The sequence below is a fragment of the Miscanthus floridulus genome, chromosome 12 (assembly GCF_019320115.1).
Source record: "Miscanthus floridulus cultivar M001 chromosome 12, ASM1932011v1, whole genome shotgun sequence".
Classification (NCBI taxonomy): domain Eukaryota; kingdom Viridiplantae; phylum Streptophyta; class Magnoliopsida; order Poales; family Poaceae; genus Miscanthus; species Miscanthus floridulus.
Window position 1 is genome coordinate 69,269,682 of NC_089591.1, and position 20,933 is coordinate 69,290,614.

At 44.8% G+C, this 20,933-nt stretch overlaps 3 protein-coding genes across 3 annotated transcripts; 1 reads left to right on the forward strand and 2 right to left on the reverse strand.

Annotated features, from left to right (window-relative positions):
- The first annotated feature begins 4,440 nt into the window (after positions 1 to 4,440).
- Positions 4,441 to 7,567, forward strand: LOC136496539 (uncharacterized membrane protein At4g09580-like). The gene is made up of 4 exons (XM_066492243.1): positions 4,441 to 4,867; positions 5,972 to 6,242; positions 6,411 to 6,581; positions 6,687 to 7,567. Exons 1-4 carry the CDS (start codon positions 4,707 to 4,709, stop codon positions 6,846 to 6,848), a joined length of 765 nt encoding a protein of 254 aa, XP_066348340.1. The 5' UTR covers positions 4,441 to 4,706; the 3' UTR covers positions 6,849 to 7,567.
- A 452-nt stretch (positions 7,568 to 8,019) lies between these two features.
- LOC136497065 (protein TORMOZ EMBRYO DEFECTIVE-like) lies at positions 8,020 to 14,158 on the reverse strand. Its single transcript, XM_066492847.1, has 14 exons — positions 13,673 to 14,158; positions 12,430 to 12,612; positions 12,120 to 12,269; positions 11,323 to 11,528; positions 10,951 to 11,236; positions 10,734 to 10,868; positions 10,474 to 10,592; positions 10,231 to 10,387; positions 9,635 to 9,881; positions 9,468 to 9,544; positions 9,255 to 9,374; positions 8,850 to 8,980; positions 8,600 to 8,774; positions 8,020 to 8,462 (listed from the first exon to the last, which is right to left on the reverse strand). The coding sequence occupies exons 1-14, from the start codon at positions 14,006 to 14,008 to the stop codon at positions 8,127 to 8,129; spliced, it is 2,658 nt and encodes an 885-aa protein (XP_066348944.1). The 5' UTR covers positions 14,009 to 14,158; the 3' UTR covers positions 8,020 to 8,126.
- A 5,338-nt stretch (positions 14,159 to 19,496) lies between these two features.
- LOC136495273 (transcription factor MYB93-like) lies at positions 19,497 to 20,726 on the reverse strand. Its single transcript, XM_066491242.1, has 2 exons — positions 20,361 to 20,726; positions 19,497 to 20,190 (listed from the first exon to the last, which is right to left on the reverse strand). Exons 1-2 carry the CDS (start codon positions 20,702 to 20,704, stop codon positions 19,497 to 19,499), a joined length of 1,038 nt encoding a protein of 345 aa, XP_066347339.1. The 5' UTR covers positions 20,705 to 20,726.
- Between the last annotated feature and the right edge of the window lie 207 nt (positions 20,727 to 20,933).

Here is a 20,933-nt window from a genome sequence, read left to right on the forward strand (position 1 = left end):
AGTACTTACATACAAAGTTAACTAAAAGCATCTAGCCAGACACAGAAGGATGACCTAAGATCATCCTTGAAACGAACAGATTGAAGATTACATTGATTCTTAAAATTTCCTAACCAAATTGAAGGGGTTGGGTCATGCCTCTGGAACACCTTATCATTGCGCATCTTCCACAGTTACCAAGCTGCAATTAACCCTGCCTCAGTGAAGAATGGGAGGTTATGTGTAGTCCCGGCCTGTACCAACCTATCCAGGAGTGGAAGTGAGTCATCCCACTAGAAATGAAGAATTGCCCAACAATCCTTTGCAAAGGGGCAATCAAAGAACAAGTGTTGTATAGTCTCTTCTTCACCACTGGTACACATGACACATATGGCTGAATCTTTTATGTTCAAGTGTCGACGATAGAGTATTGATTTAGTGTTCAGCCGATCCACCAGTACAAGCCATGCAAAGAACTTGATTCTTGAGTGCACATTGACTTCCAAACAATCTTGAAAATGGGGTGTGAATCTATATTCCCGAAGATATGACGATAGAAGCGTCGTGAGGTATACCTGTTCCCCCATATAGGTGCCTAGTGATCTCTATTGCTGTCATCATACGGCAAGTTTTGGAGCCGACCTTGGAGAAGTTGGAATTCCTCATATGCCTGCTGTGAGAGGGGAAGAAAGAAGATATCATCAAGGTTTTCAGCATGCATGATTTCTTTCACTGAAGCATCTGCCTTCATTGCAAAGGATACCAATCTCGAGAAGTCTTGGGAGAGGATGGATTCATCCCACAGATCATCCCAAAAACACACCGTGGCGCCATCACCTGTCTCACATCTAGCAATGGTAGGGAAAATGACATGGAGATGAATGGCGTCATTCCACTAGAAGGAGACAACCTCCCTTGCTGCATGCTACACTTTGTTCACATAGTATTTGCCCCAGACTGGTTGCACCCAGGGGATGTCGGCATTGTTATAGAATTTGACCAACTGTTTCAGGAGCAGGACATCATTTTAAAGACGGAGATTGATGACGCCTAAACCACCCTTCTCCCTAGGCTTCATCACAACTTCCCAAGCAACCAAATTTTCTCCTTTCTTCTGGCTATCATTAGCTCACTAGAGACACTGCTTTCTTGCTCTATCAATGTTGTCGATCACCCCTTTCGGTAGCTTGACGGTGCACATGGCATAAGTCGTGATGGGGGTGATTGCCGAATAAACCATCTCCAGCCGACCGGAGTAAGACAACTAGGTGGAGCATGTGGAGAGACGTCTCTCTATTCGGTCCGGAGTGAAGTCCTCAATGCGCGGCTTGGTCATCCCCATGGGCAAACCCAGGTAGGTAAATGGCATTGTGCCAATGTCACACCCCTAGGGTGCTGGCCAGATGGACCATCTTCTCATCGGTGACATTGATGGGATACATATGAGTCTTGCGGTAGTTCAGTTTGAGCCCTGTTGATTCCGAGAAGCTATACAGCAAGCTCTTGAGAAAGAACAGTTGCCGGGTGATTCTGAGTAGGTTCATTGATGTTGCTTGGTTGACTAGAATTTGTAGCAATTCAGCTGCAAGAACAAAACCATTCCTTCAAAAAGTTACCGGCAAAAGTTTGGCTGCGTGAATCTTAGAATTCCTAGCTCTAGAAATTCATAGAGTAGGGTTTGAACGAGAGCCGTCTTGTTTATACTAAAAAAAAACTAATCTATCAACTTGCTCCTGCAGGGCTAACTTCTTAGGAGACATTGAGTTTGTAGAAAAGTTTAGAACCCACAACTTATCCAAATAATCATCTTTGCTCTTTCTTAAATTTGTTTGTTCATTTGTAACGTAAAATCCATATCGATACTCTGTAATTTGGATCTAGTTGTAATAAACCTTGGTTATCAATTATTCTACTCACTTTTCTAGATATACTCTGTTCATTAGGACCATAGAATATAATCTGTTTTCCTTGAGAAATGGTGATTAGATTAGGGTTGTACTTTTGTTGCCGTTTTAATATCATATAAGTAATGTATTTTTTACTATAGATAACTTTTTGTGTGGGTAATCCAAATTTCATGAAAGGATTGTTAATTAGAGTTGACAATATGCTCCCCACGAACCATTCTAATCTTGGTTTAAGAAATGTCATCAGAAATTGTGTTCTGAAAACAATTCACTAGCTAGTATATAGTTCCTCCCCTTCTATTCGATAGGGAAGTTATCTTATCGGTAGGCTAATCAGAGAGCTCGATCTGTAGGAAAAGGCGCGTGGGATTAGTTTGACCGTGGTGAATCTGACGGCAGGCAACCATGTGCACGCTACGGGCCACGGCAGTGGTGGAGCGTTGAGTAATCACTCCTTCATGTCCTACTAACTAACCTGTAAAACTGAACGACTAAACACATTCATTGTTCCTTTGTGGATCAGATCTCCAACAAGCACTATTAATAACTGCAGTAGTATCCACCGCTACGGCGCGCCTACCGTGTTGAAAATTTGTGACGGTGTGATGGGTGGCGAGGAGCCTTTTTCGTCGGTCCTATTCCTCCTCCATAGCTGCGTGCGTTGCTGCTCCAGCCTCAATACCGGCAGGTCCAAATCCAGTGCGCCCTCCGTCTGTCTCACGTGATCTCCAGCATGTTCGTGTGCTCGTATACGATCGTGGATTATAAACTGGAACAATATTTTTCTCTCATACCAAACCAATCAGCAGTAAATAATCCACGATCGTTTACGGCCTGCCGAACACTGCTCGTTCCGAGTCACTGCTGACTCTGCACAAGCGCTTGATCTGCCTGCCATGGCGAGATCCGTTGCAGTTGCAGAAGAATTGCAACCACCTTTGGTGTTCGTCGAGTTGGATCCTAGGTAGGAGTAGTGACAAACACATGACAACAAATATAGTATCCGCATGAGATTGAGATCTGTAACCTGTTTATTCTGCAGGCTTTGTTCGGTACATGTATGGTTTCGACCGCCAATTTGTCTGAAATCTGCAATCGTTCCACGCCGAAGGCCGCGTAGCCCTGCCTCTCTCTGAGACTGAGCTGCGATCTACAACGATCGTGCGGCACATGCACAAATGGCCAAATGGGGAGTTCGTTGTTTTCTCTGGACTGAACATGGCAGTGGCAGTTAGCGGTTAGTGGTGAGGTGGTGGTGGGTACTGCTGCATGCGTACAGTCAGGGTACCTGTATACGAACCAACACATGGCAAGGCCGGCGGGTCCACGGTGAGACCTACGGAGGCAGCATCTACGTGCTCCAGCCCATGTGATGTGGTCAGTCTGCTGATCATTTCGCCCAAACAAATCCATCCATTCCATTTCAATTATCGCCGGAAATTTGGCAAGGACATTCTCAAAACCTGGCGGTTCAATTCAATCCGCCACTTGTTTTTGAAACTGAGGGCGCGTTTAGTTGGCAAAATTTTTTGGTTTTGGCTACTGTAGTACTTTCGTTTGTATTTGGTAATTGGTGTCTAATTATGGACTAATTAGGTTTAAAAGTTTCGTCTCATGATTTTTCACCTAACTGTGCAATTAATTTTGTTTTTCGTCTACATTTAGTACTCCATATATGTGCCGCAAGATTCGATGTGACACTTTGGGGTGAAAATTTTTAGAATCTAAACAGGGCCTGAAGCTGTGACCGCGAGTTGTCGATGTCTATAGGAGTAGGAGGGGAGAGCGGCGGTCGTCAGATGCTGCAGTTTATATTTTACAGTACCTATTATTGAAGTAAAAAAACCGCTGCTGTCGATGGCAAAGCAAAAACGAAACAACAGCACTAGGAGCCACGTTGTGGTGTGCCCAAGCGGCAATCACGATCACAGCGGGCCGGGCGGTCCCAACGGACGACACCGATGGATTGAAAATATCGGAAGCCAAAAAGCCCAAACCAACCAAACAAGCAAAAGAGCATTTTAAAACGGGAGCACAGCTATATATTTCGATTTCTCAAAAGAAAAAGGCTGTATATTTCGAAAATTGGCGGAGGTTGGAGGCTACATCCAAGCAACGCAACGGTCCATTTGTATTCGACTCAGCTTGTTGAAAACGTGAGATAAAACCGACGTGCTTGATGTTTTCAACTAGGCGAAGTCACATCACCAACATTTCAACCATGTCTGGTTGTCTACACCGAAACAAAACAATGCCCTCCGTAAGAAACCCACACACACGATTCTTTTTTTTTAAATGAAGTTTATTTTTTATGAACTGGCTGCAGTTTTGCTAAAAATAAGCAAGCAAGATAAACAGGAGCAAGCAACCATATCAAATGGGCCGAGAACTGAAAGTTGCCAGAACGCCACAGACCCAACAAAACCTGACCAAAAAGCATGTTTATCTTCACACCAACGCCACGGCAACGCCAAAGCCAAGCAAGAAACACGAAGACGGGCAGAAAATTGTTCAGACAAAGGCAATCAGCTAAATAAACAGGAGAGAGAGAGAGAATATTCTATTCCAGCTCCTGACCCCCCTCTTCTCGCTGCTGGTCTCCTCCCTCCCTACGCCCCTCCCGTATAAACTCGGCCAAGAAAAGCAAAGGCAGGGAGGAGAAAGGCAAGGGAAGTGGGAAGGTAGGAGAGAGAGAGAGGGAGCCAGGGAAAGCTCTCTTCTTTCTTCTTCCTCTTCCTCCTCTCGAATTCCGTCTCTTGTCTCTCTGTCCTCCTCGCCCGGTTCCCCCGGTTTTTGAGAGGGGAAGGGGGAGGCGGAGGGATGGGGAGGGACGAGAGGTTCCCGGTGTGGGAGGCCGCGCTCGGCGCCGGGGTCGCCGCCGCCTTCGCCGCTGGGCTCGTCGGGGTCTACCTTTCCATGCCGGACTCCGACTACAGCTTCCTCAAGTTGCCACGTAATCTCGAGGAACTCCAAATCCTCACGTATGTTTCCTTTCTCCTGCCCCCGTAATAAGCTCTTCATTTTTCTTGTTCCGGTTGGTGACTTGGTGCCTTGTCAGTTCTGTTCACGAAAGCTTCAGCCTTTTTGTTTTGGTCCGGAATTTGATGCCAAGATTCCCTATGATTATTAGCTGATCTCTGCACGCAAATTGTCTACATCCTCTAAATGGAGTAGTTTGCAAGGCACAATTCGAATTCCATTTCTTCTTCTTTTTTCCCTCGTACGTGCAAGGCAAATCTGTATTGGTGGCTCGATTGAAGAATAATAATGTGCACAGCAAACATTTGATTCTTTGTCTGCGATTTCAATGCCAAATGACACTGGCTGGCGTTTGTCGCAATGAAACAGTTGATTGGTGGTAGCAGCTTTGCAAGGAATTAGTTAGCGGTTATCTCGTGATCCGGAATGGATCTCAACGTTAGTTTGGTGGAAATTCTGAAAGGCGTATAGCATGGATCTGGTGAAATTTGCTGCCCCTTTTGTTAATTCGAAATTGCAAACGGATGATTTGTTTGTGTTCTGTACCAACCTACCTTCAAATTAGAAAGATTAGATTTCTCAATAGTAAGACCAGTGCCATATTCAAGTACTGTACTGCTTAGTGTTGGTGCTGTTAGTTGTACCCTGATTTAGATCTGCTAACCGATCAACTTGAATTACAACCTGGTTTTCCAATTCAAATCTATATTTCTATGGATAAATTTTTAAAAGGGTAACTTAATCATGTCACTTTATTTTTCCTAATTATCATGTCACTTTATTTTTCCTAATTACCATGTCACTTTCGTGCCAGCCACAATTGCCATATGCTTTTGGACTTGGTCGAAGCGTGTTCCATCTGCCTTGAGCCGATAATCACACTGGATCTGATCTGTCTACACACGTCAACTATTTGTTTCCCATACTAATGGTTTACCGTTTGCACATTGCCTTCTCGTTTCTTGCTATACTACCAAATTGGACGTCCCTTTGTTTTTTTATTGCCGAAATGAAAGTTCAGATGTGTGCACAGTACTTAGTAATTGCTAGTACCACTGAAATGAAAATTTGCTTTGTTTTCTAATCACTAGTTTATTTCTTTGCAGTGGCCATCTTGAGAACTATACTAGTGACTACACCCTACAGGTGTTGGTAGGTTATTGCGCTGTGTACATCTTCATGCAGACCTTCATGATCCCAGGGACAATATTCATGTCTCTGCTTGCTGGTGCTCTATTTGGGCAACTCCGGGGCGTGGCCCTGGTGGTCTTTGCTGCCACTGCTGGTGCTTCTTCGTGCTATTTCCTGTCGAAGATGATTGGGAAGCCACTGGTGTTCACACTGTGGCCAGATAAGCTCAGCTTCTTCCAGAGACAGGTATCTAAAGACCAAAATCGCCCAATTTAATTTTGTTTCTAAAGTCCGTATTCAGGCTCAAATTGTTTATTCTGAATTGCTCTACGCTTTTGTTAAGCTATCTGATTTAAGCCCCTCAGAGACTATGTATCTCATAACTGAGGAGAGGTAAATTGTCTTCCATTTCAGGTTGCTCAAAGAAGAGAGAAGCTGTTGAATTACATGCTTTTCCTCAGGGTAACCCCAACATTGCCAAATACCTTCATCAACTTAGCTTCGCCCATAGTAGATGTCCCCTACCATACATTCTTACTGGGAACTCTCATTGGTCTTATCCCAGCTGCTTATGTGACTGTCAGGGTAAGTTCTGTTGTCAGATATCATGCTTGTTTACCTGTTGCCATCTAGTGTCCCCATTGTGCTAATACCAGTTCTGCTATTGCCCCCCTACTGTAATGCATTCAGGCTGGAATTGCTCTTGGGGAGTTAACTTCGCTGAGTGACCTTTACGACACCCAGTCGATAGCACTGCTATTCCTGATCGGTGTTGTTTCAGTCACACCAGCATTGTTGGGCAAGGACGAGGCACAAGAAAAACCATCAGAAATGGCGGTAGGCGCATCATGATCACCAAAGCACCGAGAGGTGTCCACCTCACCTGTATATATCAACATCCAGCATGCAGTGGCTTCATTAGTTCGGATCGACAGGCCCTTGTGGCTGGATGACAAAAATTGTTGGCATGGCTACACAGCTTGGCGGGTCCTTGGACTAAACTCGGTCCACCGCTGGCCTACATAGGCACCTGTGTCGCCATCATCAGAACATGATTCGGTGGCCATTCACCACATTATGAATGAATGAATGAACCTGGGAAGCAGAATGCCCGTTAGACAAGCTGCTCTGATGTGTAAACGAGTAGTGCTGTTCGGATAGGACAGGCATTAAGCCCAATCCCTATATATATATTGACCAGATTCATTCAATCCATATTCAGTGGTTCAAAGATAATGCCATGTCCAGCTGCTGTGTTCCAGAATGTCTTGCTCCATTTCTAGTTTCCCTTCTGTACCTGATTGGCCATGGCCTACTGGTTCTGTTGTAAAATGCCTTGTCCGCATCACTTTGGCATTTGGCGAGTGATGCTGTCTTCCCTGTCGGTAGGAAACAGTAGAGCTTGTTTCCTCCTTTACCATGCCAAGTGATGCGGCGTAATTATGCTCTCACCCGTGATGAGGAAGCACAATTTGCGATCGGTTGGGGCCGGAAGATGGCGAAACAACACCTCCAGGGAAAGGGGTTTGATGGCATCTTATAATGAGGCAATATAGTACTAAAAACAACAAATAATTGGAGAACCTATATTGTCTAATAATTTGTTAAGATAAAAGGGAGACGTGTTCTTGTGCTTACTGCCATTTATTTCGAATTTATTTGTTGTGCTTATTTCTCCAAATAAATATATGTTCTCGAAATATATTTCTTGGAGAATTTAAAGAAACTAATTTTCTAGAATCTTGGTAACCAAAGCGACCCTCTTTGTTAGGCGGTATGCATTAACCAAGTTTTTGGCAGGCATTTGGTTTGCTACCTAAACTTGCAACATCTCACATTTGGCTTGCCAAATTTTATGTAAAATATTTTTGTCCTAACTTTTAGCAACTTTTGCTTACCAAAACCTTTGGCATGGCAAATTTTGATAGCAAACCATACACTCCAATAAGTTAAGGAAATTTGGAACAGATAGGAGATGCCTTAAAGGCACTGTGGTCTTCTAATAAACGCAGCAAAAAAAAAATGCATTTACATCAGATGCGATTCTTTGTCATTGGGCGGCGTCAGTTGCAACAGCAGCTACAAAATTGGCAGCACGCATAAGCAAAAACCAGATTCTCAGCTAGATATTCAGGCTTCATCAGAGACATCATTGCTGTGTCCACTCGAGGCAACCTTCACCTTCTTCTCCTTGCCCTTTTTACTTGATTTCCTGGATTTTCTCTTCTTGCTTGACTTCTCTGGTACAGGTGAAGCAGGCCGAGGCTCTGCAAGTTCACCGTTCTCCACAGATGAACCATTCATTTCATCTTTGATTGTGCCCGCATCTACATCTGGATCTACCACGGACATTCGCATCAGTGTATAGTCCAACAGAAACGTGCTTCGGACTAGTCTATCGACTCTGCTGAAATGCCTCTGCGAATACGGAATAAGGCCCTCAAGGAGCTCACTGATGCCCTTGATCTGCAGAGATAAAAGCACAAATCATCTCATGAGAAGAAGCAAAAGTTTGTAAGACCATGAACACATTCTTAATAAATGTTAAAACGCCTTAGGATGAGGGAAGTTAAAACGGCTTAGGAAGAGGGAAAATTTATTACCTCCAGGATATCAGTGGGAGAGAAACTCCTCAATACCCGAAAAAGCACAAACTGTGCAACATGACAGAACTTGGGCTTCGTATTCCATTCACGGACATACTCAAGAAGCACGCGGAGGCCATCCTTTGGAAGACCAAGAAGAGCCTTTTCTATTGGATCCTCTGCATCAGCTCTCCTGCAAACCCAATGATGTATAACATCATGTTAATAATTTAAAACTGCTGATTTCATTCGAATCAAGAAATAGTACCTGGCAAGCTGTGAGAATAAATCTAGAAGCCTGTGTGGTCTTCTAAGCTCAAATGCAAGTTGTATTGCCTTTGCATAGTCAGAATCTGACACAGCATTTTCCAATTCCTGGCCTCTTAAAACTTCTTCCTCCTGCAAGAAATGACGAATTTGAGTGTTGCAGATGCCTGACATAGTGACATATGCCTGTATAGATCCCTAAACCCAACAAACAGAGGCAAAGATGAATATATCAAGAATATGGTAAACTCACAGATATATCATATATCATATGCCAATGATATACACAAGGTCTAACGTCAGGTATTTCACAGTTTTCTTCCAGCAATATATATTACATAAAAGCAAGCACATCTTGTTTGCAATTATATATTATGCTGAAAGTGTAACAGAAGGATTCACTTGCCTTCTTACGGAAATCTTCCTGCTTATCTTCCATGGTGCAATCATGCCACAGGTTGAGGACAGAATCAGTTCCACCAGTAGCAACCATTTCAGTTTTCATGCCAACAGCCAATGCCCAGACCTGTGGAACAAATAATAGTGAGTTTTGAGTCCCCTCCAGCAATGAGACAGAAAAAAAAAAACTCTACCCTGATACATGGCAATGATATCATACCTTCCCATCATGCTTATCATAAGTAGCAATGCATTCATTTGTCTTGATTGTCCATAACTTCACTAGACCATCACTTCCTGAATTAAGGAACATCAGAAGAACAGAGTCAACAAGACTCCCTAAAGGCTAAAGATAATAACTTCGATGAACATCTTATTTCCTATTACCACAAGAAACAACTTGAGTTCCACGTGAAAGGAAAGAAGCTCGCAGAACACTTGATGTATGACCCTCAAATGTCTTCAAGCATGAGCCATCAGCAACGGACCATATTTTGATTGTTCTATCACCAGAGGATGTCATGACACATTGTTCAACAGGAGAAAACTCAACTGACCAGATTCCTCTTTTGTGTCCCTTAAGGACAATAGAGGACACTAGGTTAGGGAGTTTCCATATGCAAGCAGTTCGGTCCTACAAAATAAAGGTGATAATATATAATGAAAACCACATGATGTAAGCCAGATAAAAGGAAAAGTCACATAAAAAAGAACTACACCCTCCTTTCCAAATTATAGGTCATTTTAGCTCCGTCCTAAGCCAAATTTATAAATTCTGACCAAGTTTTTAGAAAAAAATATATTAGCATATATAATACTAAAAAAAGTATCAAGATATATTTTATGGTGGATTTGATGAAACTATTTTAATGTTGTAGATATAGTGAATTTTTCAATAAACATGTTCAAAGTTAGAGAAGTTTGACTTAGGACAAAACCAAGTGACCTATAATTTGGAATGGAGTATCATGCTACCATCTTACCTCAGAACCACTGCAAACAAGGCCATCATTAGGTGAAATTGCCAGAGAATTAATATCTTTATCATGTGCAGCTACAACAGCCTTTGCTTTAAGAGGGACTTCATCTTCAGCATCACTAAGTGTATTGTCCCAGGTCCATACCTTAATGGTTCGATCACTAACAAAAAGATAGTCTGATTTTAGAATAACAATTTTGGTGTCACTTCAGGCAAACAAAGATTACAGACAAACTGAAGAGCAAACCTGCTGCCACTAACAAAAAAGTTCTTTGTTTTCTTTGAGAAGGCAACAGAACCAACAGCTCCCAGATGGCCTTTGCCAATGCCAATACAGCTTTTTCTTTCAGCATCCCATAACCTCACCTGTGTAAAAAAGGTCACACTCAAAAATAGGAAAAGCAGCACAATAATGCACTCAACAGCAGTGAGGATTATCAAAGAAACCACAAACAAAAACGTTATGGTAAGTCAACATAGTTTTCAGGTCCAGACATCACAACTTACAGTATTATCCTTGCTCCCAGTTACAACAAGTGTCTTCCCGGAAGCAGAGACACAGGTGTCAATGCAAACAACTATTTCGGTGTGGCCAGCAAGTACATAAGAACATGACATCGATGCAACATCATAAACACGGACCTGAATATGGAGGTAACAGTTGATAAGTTTCGAGTGCATTAGCCAACAAGAACTGTGCAGACATCATTTATGAATAGCTCACCTGCTCCAAGTTGGTAGCTACAGCAAGATATTGTTCCTCCTCCCCAACAAACTTCAAGTCAAGAATCTCATCATTATAACCTATTAGTCGTCTATATAGGGACAGTTCAAAGGTCCCATCATCAGTTCTTTTGGGACAATAGAACAAAAACTGCTGATCAGCAGTAACACATAGTAATCTTTGATCATTTGGCAACATAACAGCAGATGTAAAGCCCCTCCTGGTTTCCTCGTTCTCTGAGTTAACAGTTACATCAGATGTTTGCTGCTCGAACACGCAAAGAGAACTGTAGAAGACCAGAAAAGCCATTGATTGCATGTACTACAGAAATATGCAAAGAACAAAAGAGGATGTAAATGCAAACTAATGTACCTCTCCAAGCACCAGATGCGCACAACCCCACGTTCACCAACTGTAAGAAAATAACCGGCCGCTTTCTCCTTTATATTTGCCAGTTCTATGCCCAAACAAGCCAAGAGCTCACTTCCTGATCCAATGAAGGAAACAGCTTCTATCATTTCATATGTCGGTATTGTCTTCTTTGAGCTATACTTACGAATATCCCACGCGGTAACAATCTGCAGATGTTCCATACATTCAGAATAACACACAGAAAATGCACACCACAGTAAATGCCCACGTTAGAAATATCAAAATTCAAGCAAAAAGGGTACTCCTATGACCACCACTTTTTGAGCACAAAGGTCCACGCACAAAATGGGAGGAAAAGCTTCAACTTCTGACACTTCCAGCAAGTTTAGACTGTTTTGAGCCCCTCAACTTACTCTATATAGTTCTGAAGAGCCCATGGAGCCCTAAGAATATACTACTTCCGGTCACAAAAACATGTCGTTTAAGACAAAATTTGGTCAAACCTAAAAAACTACAGACATCAATAACTATTACATTATTCAGTTTGGAAACATGTGTAGATTTGTAATCAAATGCCTGCAACATCTCTTAAATTTGAAGGATTTTAAGAAGAAAAATTGCTGGTCAAAGATAGACATCAAAGACCGTGCAAAGTCAAATTTGACAAGCATTTTTGACCGGAGGGATTATGAATATATTCCAGTACAAGGGAAGCATAAATGTTTCACTTTAAAACATATGTAATGATAGCAGAATGAAAGCTCTAGAATGAATAATAGACATGAGACCATTCATACCTTATCCCTCCCAGCACTGAGCAATGTTTGTCCATCATCAGACAATGTCAATGAAGTGACTGCCGAAAAATGCTCTTTAAGCACAGCAACACATTTTTTGGTTTCAAGGTTCCACACTCGCACGGTGCCATCTTCACTTCCTGAAAACAACTGGAGATCCAGCACACAAAGGTTATCTTGGGCTCATTAAAAGAAAGTGGAATACACTGCATAAAAATAATGAAGTGATTTGAACTAGCAAGCTCCCAGAGCCATTTTCGGTGATCCAGTTCAATAAAAGCACAATTCCTTATCTTCAAATTGTCCTCACCAGAAGGCGCTTTGGATCTTTGTGGAACATAATGGTCGTCACAACGCCTGTATGGCCTCTAAGGAAATGGGTGCAAAATCCACCATCGACATCCCATACACAGACCTTCTTGTCTGCTCCGGCAGTTGCAAGCAAACCACCAGAAGCATGGCATGCCATGGCCATGATAGGACCATCATGTCCCTGTACGGCATAAGTTAAATACATTAGTTTACCTCACATGGCAGTATACTAGCATAGTATTATTAACATAATAGCATCAGCAAGTTTTAATTGTAAAAGATGTTAGCCTGTAGTGGTAAATCAGCCATACAGTCTCTAAGTTAACTAATTAACACAACAATCAGTATGGCAGGATTAAGATCAATCAAACAATGAAAAATTGAAAAGCTGTGCACAAGCTCTGTAACAAATTAGTATGTCTGATTGTAACATCACGGTGGTCAGTGGAAATAACAACGGTATCCTTTATCTTTGCAAAATTAAACAGAAAAGATAAGAAGGTAACACTAAGACATTACAATACAGCATCACATTTAATTTAACTTCGCACAAATCACAATTTATGAAAAGCAGCGCATGAGTTCTGGTATTTTAGGCGTGTGCAACAAAATGCTTTTTGTAAGGAAACTACTAGAGTCTCATAGATTTATTGCAAAGCTCTTGAAGAGCTTCTAAAACTTCAATCCATTTAACTTCCCACGGTTACTATACAATGACCCCTATCCCTACCAACACACTGTAACCAAAACATCAAACGAATAATGTTACAGGTTGAAGAGCTGAATAGCTTAGAATATGTGCAGTTGACAGTTCTGACATTCACACAAGGATACAAGCTACCTAAGCTTAGGGCAACTACATTTAAGCTATCTTTTAAACTGTCAAACCACTACCAGAACTCCGAGATTTTTGTTATGCCGTGAATAAGCTCCGGATTACTTTATAGATAGATACAGGGTCATCTAGCAGCATTCACGTAAAATTGATTTCCTGTGGTCGAATTCACTAATGAAGGCGGGCCTGGTGCAAGCGGTAGAGTCTTACCGCCTGTGACCAGAAGGTCCCAGGTTCGAGTCGCGGTCTCCTCGCATTGCACAGGCGAGGGTAAGGCTTGCCACTGGCACCCTTCCCCAGACCCTGCACAGAGCGGGAGCTCTCTGCACTCGGTACGCCCCCCCCCCCCCCCCCCCCCCCCCCCCCCCCCCCCCCCCCACAAAACACAGGACGGCTCAATACTCACCTTCCAGCTGCGTATGCAAGTTCGGGACGCGAGGTCCCAGACCCTAATAAGCCTGCTGTGCCCCGCGGCGAAGATGAGCCGTGAGTCGGGGGACAGCGCCAGCGCGGTGATGGCCTCCGAGTCGCCGTCGATGGGCTCCCCTATGGCGGAGGCGTCCGCGGCGGACACCACGCGCACCTCCCCACCGCACGCGCACGCGAGGAAGGCCTCAGCCTCGGCGCCGCCCTCGCCGTCGCCGCCGGGGGCGAGGCCGACCGCAAAGGGCCCGCCAGTGTAGAACTGCTGCAGGGAGCGGTCGCAGCGGTAGTTCTTCTTAAGAACATGCGTCGAAGCCATGGCTGGTTCTGGCGGCTGCGGCAACGGCGGGGGTCGTCGGAGCTAGGGTTTTGCGGCGGGGGACGGGGGCGGCGGCGCGGGAGGAGGTGGAGGGAGAGGAGGGGGGTTTAAGCAAAGTCAAAGCAGGGAAAGCGAAGGGGCTGTCGCCGAAGTGTGGGTCCCGCCGGCAGGCGGCAGCGAAACAACTTGGTGTACGTCTAGACTTTTTTTTTACACGGAAAAATCAAATCAACTCGCCTCCTCTTTTGAACAGAGGACAATCAGGTGGAGGGAACTGGGCTGTTTCTTGTTTTTGGGACAAGGGAGCTGGGCTATTGGGCCTCTCTCTGCTGGATAGGGCAAGCCGACGTCGTGGGTTGGGCCAGGGTCACATTTTCTTTCCACCAGTTTTTTTAAGTCTCATTTACCTCTTGAAACATCGGCTTGTCTAATTTTTATCCTTATATAAACTCTAAAATCTGATATCTTAACCTCTCAACTATAAAATATCTAGGATTTATTTAAACACTGGTCAGAATATTTTGAAAACATTTCAGTTTTCTAGATATTTTTCTTACTTTCCTACAACTAAATCTATTTTTTATGAAATTTTTAGAGATACTTTCAAGTTGTATAAATATATTATTTGTGTTTGTTGTGTTCTATCTATTTCTAGATTTTTCAAAAAAAAGATGCTTAAAGGCATTTTCTGGTTTAAAAACCTTATGAGGTATGAAATTGCCTTGAAACAACTTCTAACCTGTGTAGAATGTAGGTAAGTGTGTGGCTTTTTTTTAGAAAAGGGAATAATATTCCGACCTCTGCAAGAGTTTTACACACAACCATCCATTATTATAACAAAGTAGCCTTTACCTAAAAGAACTAAACTAGCAAAAAGCAATAAAACATTGGAAACAAAAAAAGACAATTCAAAAGGGCAACTAAGCCTCAAGGCTATTAGAAGACATTCACTCATGCTTGGCGAAGATCTGCAACATAGTTGTTTTCGAAAAACGGCAAGCCCACTTCATGGTCGCCCGAATGCTTTACTTTTGTAATTGAGACCAAAATCGAGTCCAATATGTAGCTCTAAAGATAACCTGCTTATAAGAATGTTTTCTTTTCTTATAAAAAAACGCCAAGCCCGCTTCTTGGTAAAAAGGGATTTTTCCCCTCTTTTTAAGCACTAGTAAAGAACGAGACCAAATTCTTCTTCCGGCCTTAAATAGACCCATCCAGATCCTCGGGCTCAGTAGCGTAACCAAGGGGGGCTGGCAGGGGCCGTGGCCCCCTGACGCAGTGAAAAATAGTTAATATTCAGTAAATATTTACTGCACAGTATAGTAAATAGTATAGTAAATCATCAATTTACTATATTTTTTTTATCAATAATATAGTGATTTTTCGTTATGAATACTAACTACATGTTTATAAGTACGGAGAAAGTTATTGATACATATATTTATATATTTATTGTATATACTTGTCATACTTATGAGATGTAATCATGTTTGCTCGGCCTCCCTTAACCAAAATTTATGGTTCCACTTGAACGCCTTTCGTGAGTCAAACCGGGCAGTACTCTACTGCTCAACCTGAGGAAGCAAAAACCGAAGTTTCTTGAAAAATTGGAGTCCATCATGATTCATGAGTCATGACCTCACGATTTTCTGCTAAACATGGCGTTCCGTTTCGTCTCGGACGTATTACGAGTAGGACCGAGGCTATCTTTACGTGGTAGATCTACTTTTTTTTTGCGCCTCTCATCTACTTATAAAAGCTAAAAGCGTCAGTCTTTCTGATCCATCAGGGTGATCGCGCCATCTGCTTCCGTTCCACTTCTACGGCTCGTCTTCTGCCTCCAAATTCCAGGCCGTGACGCGCGACAGCGTGACACAGAGGGAGACACCAAGGACGCCGCCGCGGCGTCCCTGTCCCGCGCTTAACTAACCGCGCGCAAAATCTCGCCACGACCCGGATCAGAGGCCGGAGACGGCCCGGCAGAGGATCATCCACCTGTTTCGAGGAAAATCACGCCCGGCCGGCGTCTCCGGCTGTCACGGTCGATGGCGTGCCTTGCCTTGAAAAAGCTCCAACAATTGTTGTATCTGCACGAACCTTTCCCTTCAGCAGCTAGCGGTTGTCTGCAAAAGGCTGGCTCGCCGTCGCCGGAGAACAAAGTCGTCGCGGCGTGAGACGCGTGCATGCGTTTCATTCCGTCTCGCCCTGTCGCTCAACGGGGACGCCTGCGTTTGTTAAACATTCTCTCGCAGTCGCAGCTAGGAGTAGTGGTTTGGTTCGCACGTCGGCGTCGAGTGATCGGCTTAGGTAAACGCGGCTCGAGACATCTCTCGCCGGCGAGTCGCGCCGTGCGTCAGGCACCAGCGTTTTTCAGCTGCGCCGGGCGTCAGCGGCGACGACGGACGACGGCGAGCACCATCCACCACTTGCCTTTGCGTTAAGGACCCAACAACGACGGTCAAATCCGGGCTCCCTTGAATATGCACGGACTTATCCATCGGTTACTGCTCAGCTGTTTGCTGGTTACCTTCTCGTACACGAATCTCCTCCCCACCACTCGCGTTCATAAGCATTTATCTGTTCGTGGTCTTCACGGGTAATCAGGCAACGTCAGCATTCAGCAGCAGGGTTTAAAAAAATTCAGGGTGTCGTCGACAAATGTCACCTTCGTGCCATCTTTGTTGAATTGAAACCCACTACAAACGTGGGCCGCACCTTTCTTTTCGATTAGACCAGTGGCAATAAGAATATAGGTGTAGAGATGAGAAACTCAACAAAATTTTTTATTCATTTTATGATTTTTATGTATTTTTTAGATTTTATCATTATAAAGGTATAATTTTATTTGCCTCTTAAAAGCATAGGTAAAAGTTTATATGAAAAAATCCTTACTAAAACATGTGATATTATGGATGTACTGCATAGTTCTACTCGTTAGGATTTCAGATCAACTTGATTTTCTAATTTATAATTTTTCTGTGATTTACTATGCAATTTTAAAGTTTAAGCTAATTTATTTTTTTGATTTGATAAAAATATGAGGATGTTTTCGTAAAAATTGCTGAGAGTGTCTCTAGAGTGCGGGTTGATTTTCGATAAAGTGAAGGTCTTTAGGCTGATTTGGAAATAATTTGAGGTGTTTTTTGCAAAATATTCTGAGAGGGCCTCTGGGGCATGGGTTGATTTCCGAAAAATACAAGGGGTTTTTCGTAAAATGACCGAGGATCGCCCGATCTGGGCCGTCCGCGCGTCCGATCGAACGGCTAAAAAACAAAAAAAAACCCGTGACATGGCACGCTGACTGACCGCGGTTTAGGCGCAGGTTTCATATGTAAAAGATGCATGTACTACGGGGCTACGTACGCATGTAGTAGTTCTCTTCTTGGGGACAACGAGTGGAAATGTCTTCACTCGTTTGATGGCGTGCATATATTGCTTCTGGAGTCTGAAGTTCTTAACTAAAGGTCAAAGCGAGTTTGTTTTACCTTCTGCATAAAAAAATGGCTCCCGTCGTCATATCCTGTGAAATGGCCGCGAGAGACTGCTTTCTGAAAGTCTTGAATCAGAATGACTCAATGATAAGTTGATGATCACTCACATCGATCGATCGCCCATACCCTTTTGGAGACAGTCAATGGCTTCAAACCTCGGGCAACCCTTTTACTGACCTAACTACTTACAAGCAGGTAGGTGGTGTGTGGTGAGCCCCCTTTTGATGCTGTTGGCCCTGTTCGACTTATCCCATATTCGGTTTCTTTTTTCAGCCGGAACAATGTTTTTCTCTTACAATAATCCAGCCGGAACAGTATTTTTCAGTCAAGTTTCAGACCAGCGAACGGGACCAATGTGTGGGGATCATAATCATTCATCAGGACGCCAAGTCATGGGTGAGGTCATGGCTTTGTATATGCCGTCCGGTCTCGAGTTGTAACCGATGCCGTTATATGCGCGGTGATTGTACTCCGCAGTCTGCTGCAGGCTTAGCTTCCATCTCTAGAAGGCCGTCGCCCTCGCCGCTTCTTCGCCGTCACAAAGCAGCTTCCTACTCTATCTAACTAATGCACTCCACAAGATATTTGTGAGAAATTCAGGCCATGGATAACGTTAGCATCAATATCCCCAACAGTGACATGTATGACGTACACGTCAACCTGATTTCACGAGAAAAGAAATTCTTACCATAAAACATAAAATTATTATTTCGCATGATTTGAACAAACTGATGTGAAATAAATTCTTCGAGTGTCATATGTTGCATATGCAATTGCGTGTGTATCCCGCATATACGTACATATCATTGTGTAATGTTATACTCATTTTATCTGGACTTCTCTTAGCGTTACTCGATTAAAGTATATCAAATCTGATAATATTCTGCTAACCCAAATGATAAAATATTTTTTTCGGGAAATACCAACTCTTTCACTAACCCAAACGATAGCAATCTAAAGTCATTAGCGCTAATATATGCGTTGAACATAAAATGGTACATACTAATCAGCACATCTACTCCGATAACAAAATTGTGGAGTGTTGACTACCCTACAAGGTACTAAAAAGCAGAGCTCCTCGCGGAATATTTCAGTGTTTCGGTCAGTGGCAGATCTAAGATGAAAGTTTAGGAGGCTGAAATTATGAGTTTATCATCGTCTGTCAAGCCCATTGTGCAGAGCCAGGCTTGCCGCCATATGGTTGACGCAAGAGTTGACCACGGCTATAGCATCGCCCGCGATCGCCGCCCCCACGCCGCCAACCCACCCCCCCCCCCCCCCCCCGACGCCTGGGCTCGGGGGCTCCGTGCCACCGACAGGTGCGACAACGTTGGCCACACTCACCGCCCCCGACACCCGGGCTCGCTCGCCGCCCCAACGCCCTGCTGGGCGAGAAGAGGCCGGCCCCGCTTGTTGCCCCTGCGATGCCGCAGGCCACGCTGCCTCCAACGCTTTCATCTTCGCCTTTTCTCAAAGCAACAGTATAAATTCTTGGAGGGGCTCCATGGGATTAGTGGCGGTAGGGGGGCTTTAGAAACAACCCCCCCCCCCCCCCTCCCGCCGCCGCCCCACCATTAGATCCGCCCCTGGTTTCGACTATGTGCGCGTACGTTTGTTCTGTACCACGTTCAGATCGATTTCAGTCGTACGTGGGTTATTATCTGATTGATGGTATATATAGGTGGTGTAACATGTCAACGGAGTAAAAATGATTAACCCGAAAACTCCAGCATCATTATGTTTTTTAATGACATTATGTTGACCAAAAAAAGGAGCAATCTATATATTACAAGAATAAGCGCTCATTACACAATTAAGCCGCATATATATATATCACTGGGGTATGAGCTGTGTGAAACACACTGTACACAGATCACTGATATATAGATAGACCAAAGTGAGATAATGCGAAGCTAGTTAAAATAAACGAGACAATAATCACACAATTTTGTACAAGGCATGCCCCACCAGTCCTTCCGTTTCCTAGCATGGAAATTTCATAGTGGCAAGCTGCTGCTCTCTAGCAGCATGTCCTTCCAGAAAGCGTCTTCGTCGTCCTCCAGAGAGCACATGCTCGGCATCTCAATGGACTCCGACAGAAGCTCGGCAAAAACCTGCACGGGTCTGTCAGCCGCAGCCACCACTTCCTGCGGATAAGCCGTAGACACCAATGCAGCAGCTAGCGGCTCTGCATACGCGCCGCCGACCACCGGAGCCGAAGCGTTGTTCAGTCGCTGCACTACCACGTCGTGCTGCTGCTCTGCAAAACTTGCGATGTTGCTCAGATGATCAGGTGACCCGTAGCTCGCTTGAGACACGAGGAGGTTCATCTGGTCCTGTAATAAGCTCGGAACGATGCTACGACTCGCGTTCAGAATGGCGTTATCGGCGGCTGCTGCGTTGAGGCTAGGGATGAGACCAGCAGCAGCGCTTGTTCCTCCTCCATTGACGGCGTGCAGCAGAAGCTGCAGCGCCTGCACCTGCATCAGAGCGCTGCTGAGGCCTCCGAGGCTCGCCGCCGCCGAGAGGATCGCCCCGGGGGAGGCGGTGGCGATGTCTTCGGGGGGCAGACGCTGGTGCGTGACGGGGTCGACGCCCATGCGCAGCAGCTTCTTCCGGATGTGCGTGTTCCAGTAGTTCTTGATCTCGTTGTCCGTCCGCCCGTCCAGGTGTGTCGCGATCGTCGACCACCTAACCCAGGACAAACAGCGTACGTACCGTTTCAGCGTGTAATTATTACTCCTAAGACTAGCAAAAGCAGGTGACCGGCGGCGGCTATGCATGCATGGGTGTCATGGTGATGGTGACCATCATCATATGAGTGCGTGACGTGAGTGGGTTGACGTTGATCGGGGGCGTACTTGTTGCCGAGCTGGGCGTGGAGGCGGATGATGAGGCTCTCCTCGTCGGCGGTGAAGTTGCCGCGCTTGATGTCGGGGCGGAGGTAGTTGGTCCAGCGGAGGCGGCAGCTCTTCCCGCAGCGGTTCAGCCCGGCGGCCTTGGGCAGGTTGCGCCAGCTGCTGACGTGCCCGCCGTGCCGCTGGATGTGCTCCACCAGGGCGCGGTCCTCCTCCTCCGTCCATGGGCCCTTCTTCACGCCCGCGTCGTGGCAGCAGCACGGGGACCTCCCCATCTTCATCTTCCTGCAGCTCGATCGGTCGATCGACGTACGGAACACGCGCTGCGCTTGCAAGTTCGTTTGCATGTCCGGCCTGGTGGGGTGCAGCCGTGCAGGAGGGATATATGCGCGGTCCTGTCCCGGAGAAGGTAGCGCGGTGTATTTATAGGGAGGGTTAGCTTGCAATGGATGTTTCGTGCATGGCAACATTGAAGAGCCTGTGGCCGTTATGAGAGAAACTATTTCTATTTACCCGTCGTTGTTGCTTCGTCTGTGGATCTTACCGAAGTCAAAGAGGGCAGGTGCTGGAGAGATC

Excerpts from the sequence above, each read along its gene's own strand:
- LOC136496539 (XM_066492243.1), top strand. The coding sequence starts at position 4,707 with ATGGGGAGGGACGAGAGGTTCCCGGTGTGGGAGGCCGCGCTCGGCGCC. Across the intron at positions 6,243-6,410 it reads TCAGCTTCTTCCAGAGACAG|GTTGCTCAAAGAAGAGAGAA; the intron begins GTATCTAAAGAC and ends CTTCCATTTCAG. Across the intron at positions 6,582-6,686 it reads CTGCTTATGTGACTGTCAGG|GCTGGAATTGCTCTTGGGGA; the intron begins GTAAGTTCTGTT and ends TAATGCATTCAG.
- LOC136497065 (XM_066492847.1), bottom strand. The coding sequence starts at position 14,008 with ATGGCTTCGACGCATGTTCTTAAGAAGAACTACCGCTGCGACCGCTCC. Across the intron at positions 10,388-10,473 it reads TTTTTTGTTAGTGGCAGCAG|TGATCGAACCATTAAGGTAT; the intron begins GTTTGCTCTTCA and ends TCTTTTTGTTAG. Across the intron at positions 8,775-8,849 it reads TTATTCTCACAGCTTGCCAG|GAGAGCTGATGCAGAGGATC; the intron begins GTACTATTTCTT and ends TTGGGTTTGCAG.
- LOC136495273 (XM_066491242.1), bottom strand. The coding sequence starts at position 20,704 with ATGCAAACGAACTTGCAAGCGCAGCGCGTGTTCCGTACGTCGATCGAC. Across the intron at positions 20,191-20,360 it reads CACGCCCAGCTCGGCAACAA|GTGGTCGACGATCGCGACAC; the intron begins GTACGCCCCCGA and ends GTCCTGGGTTAG.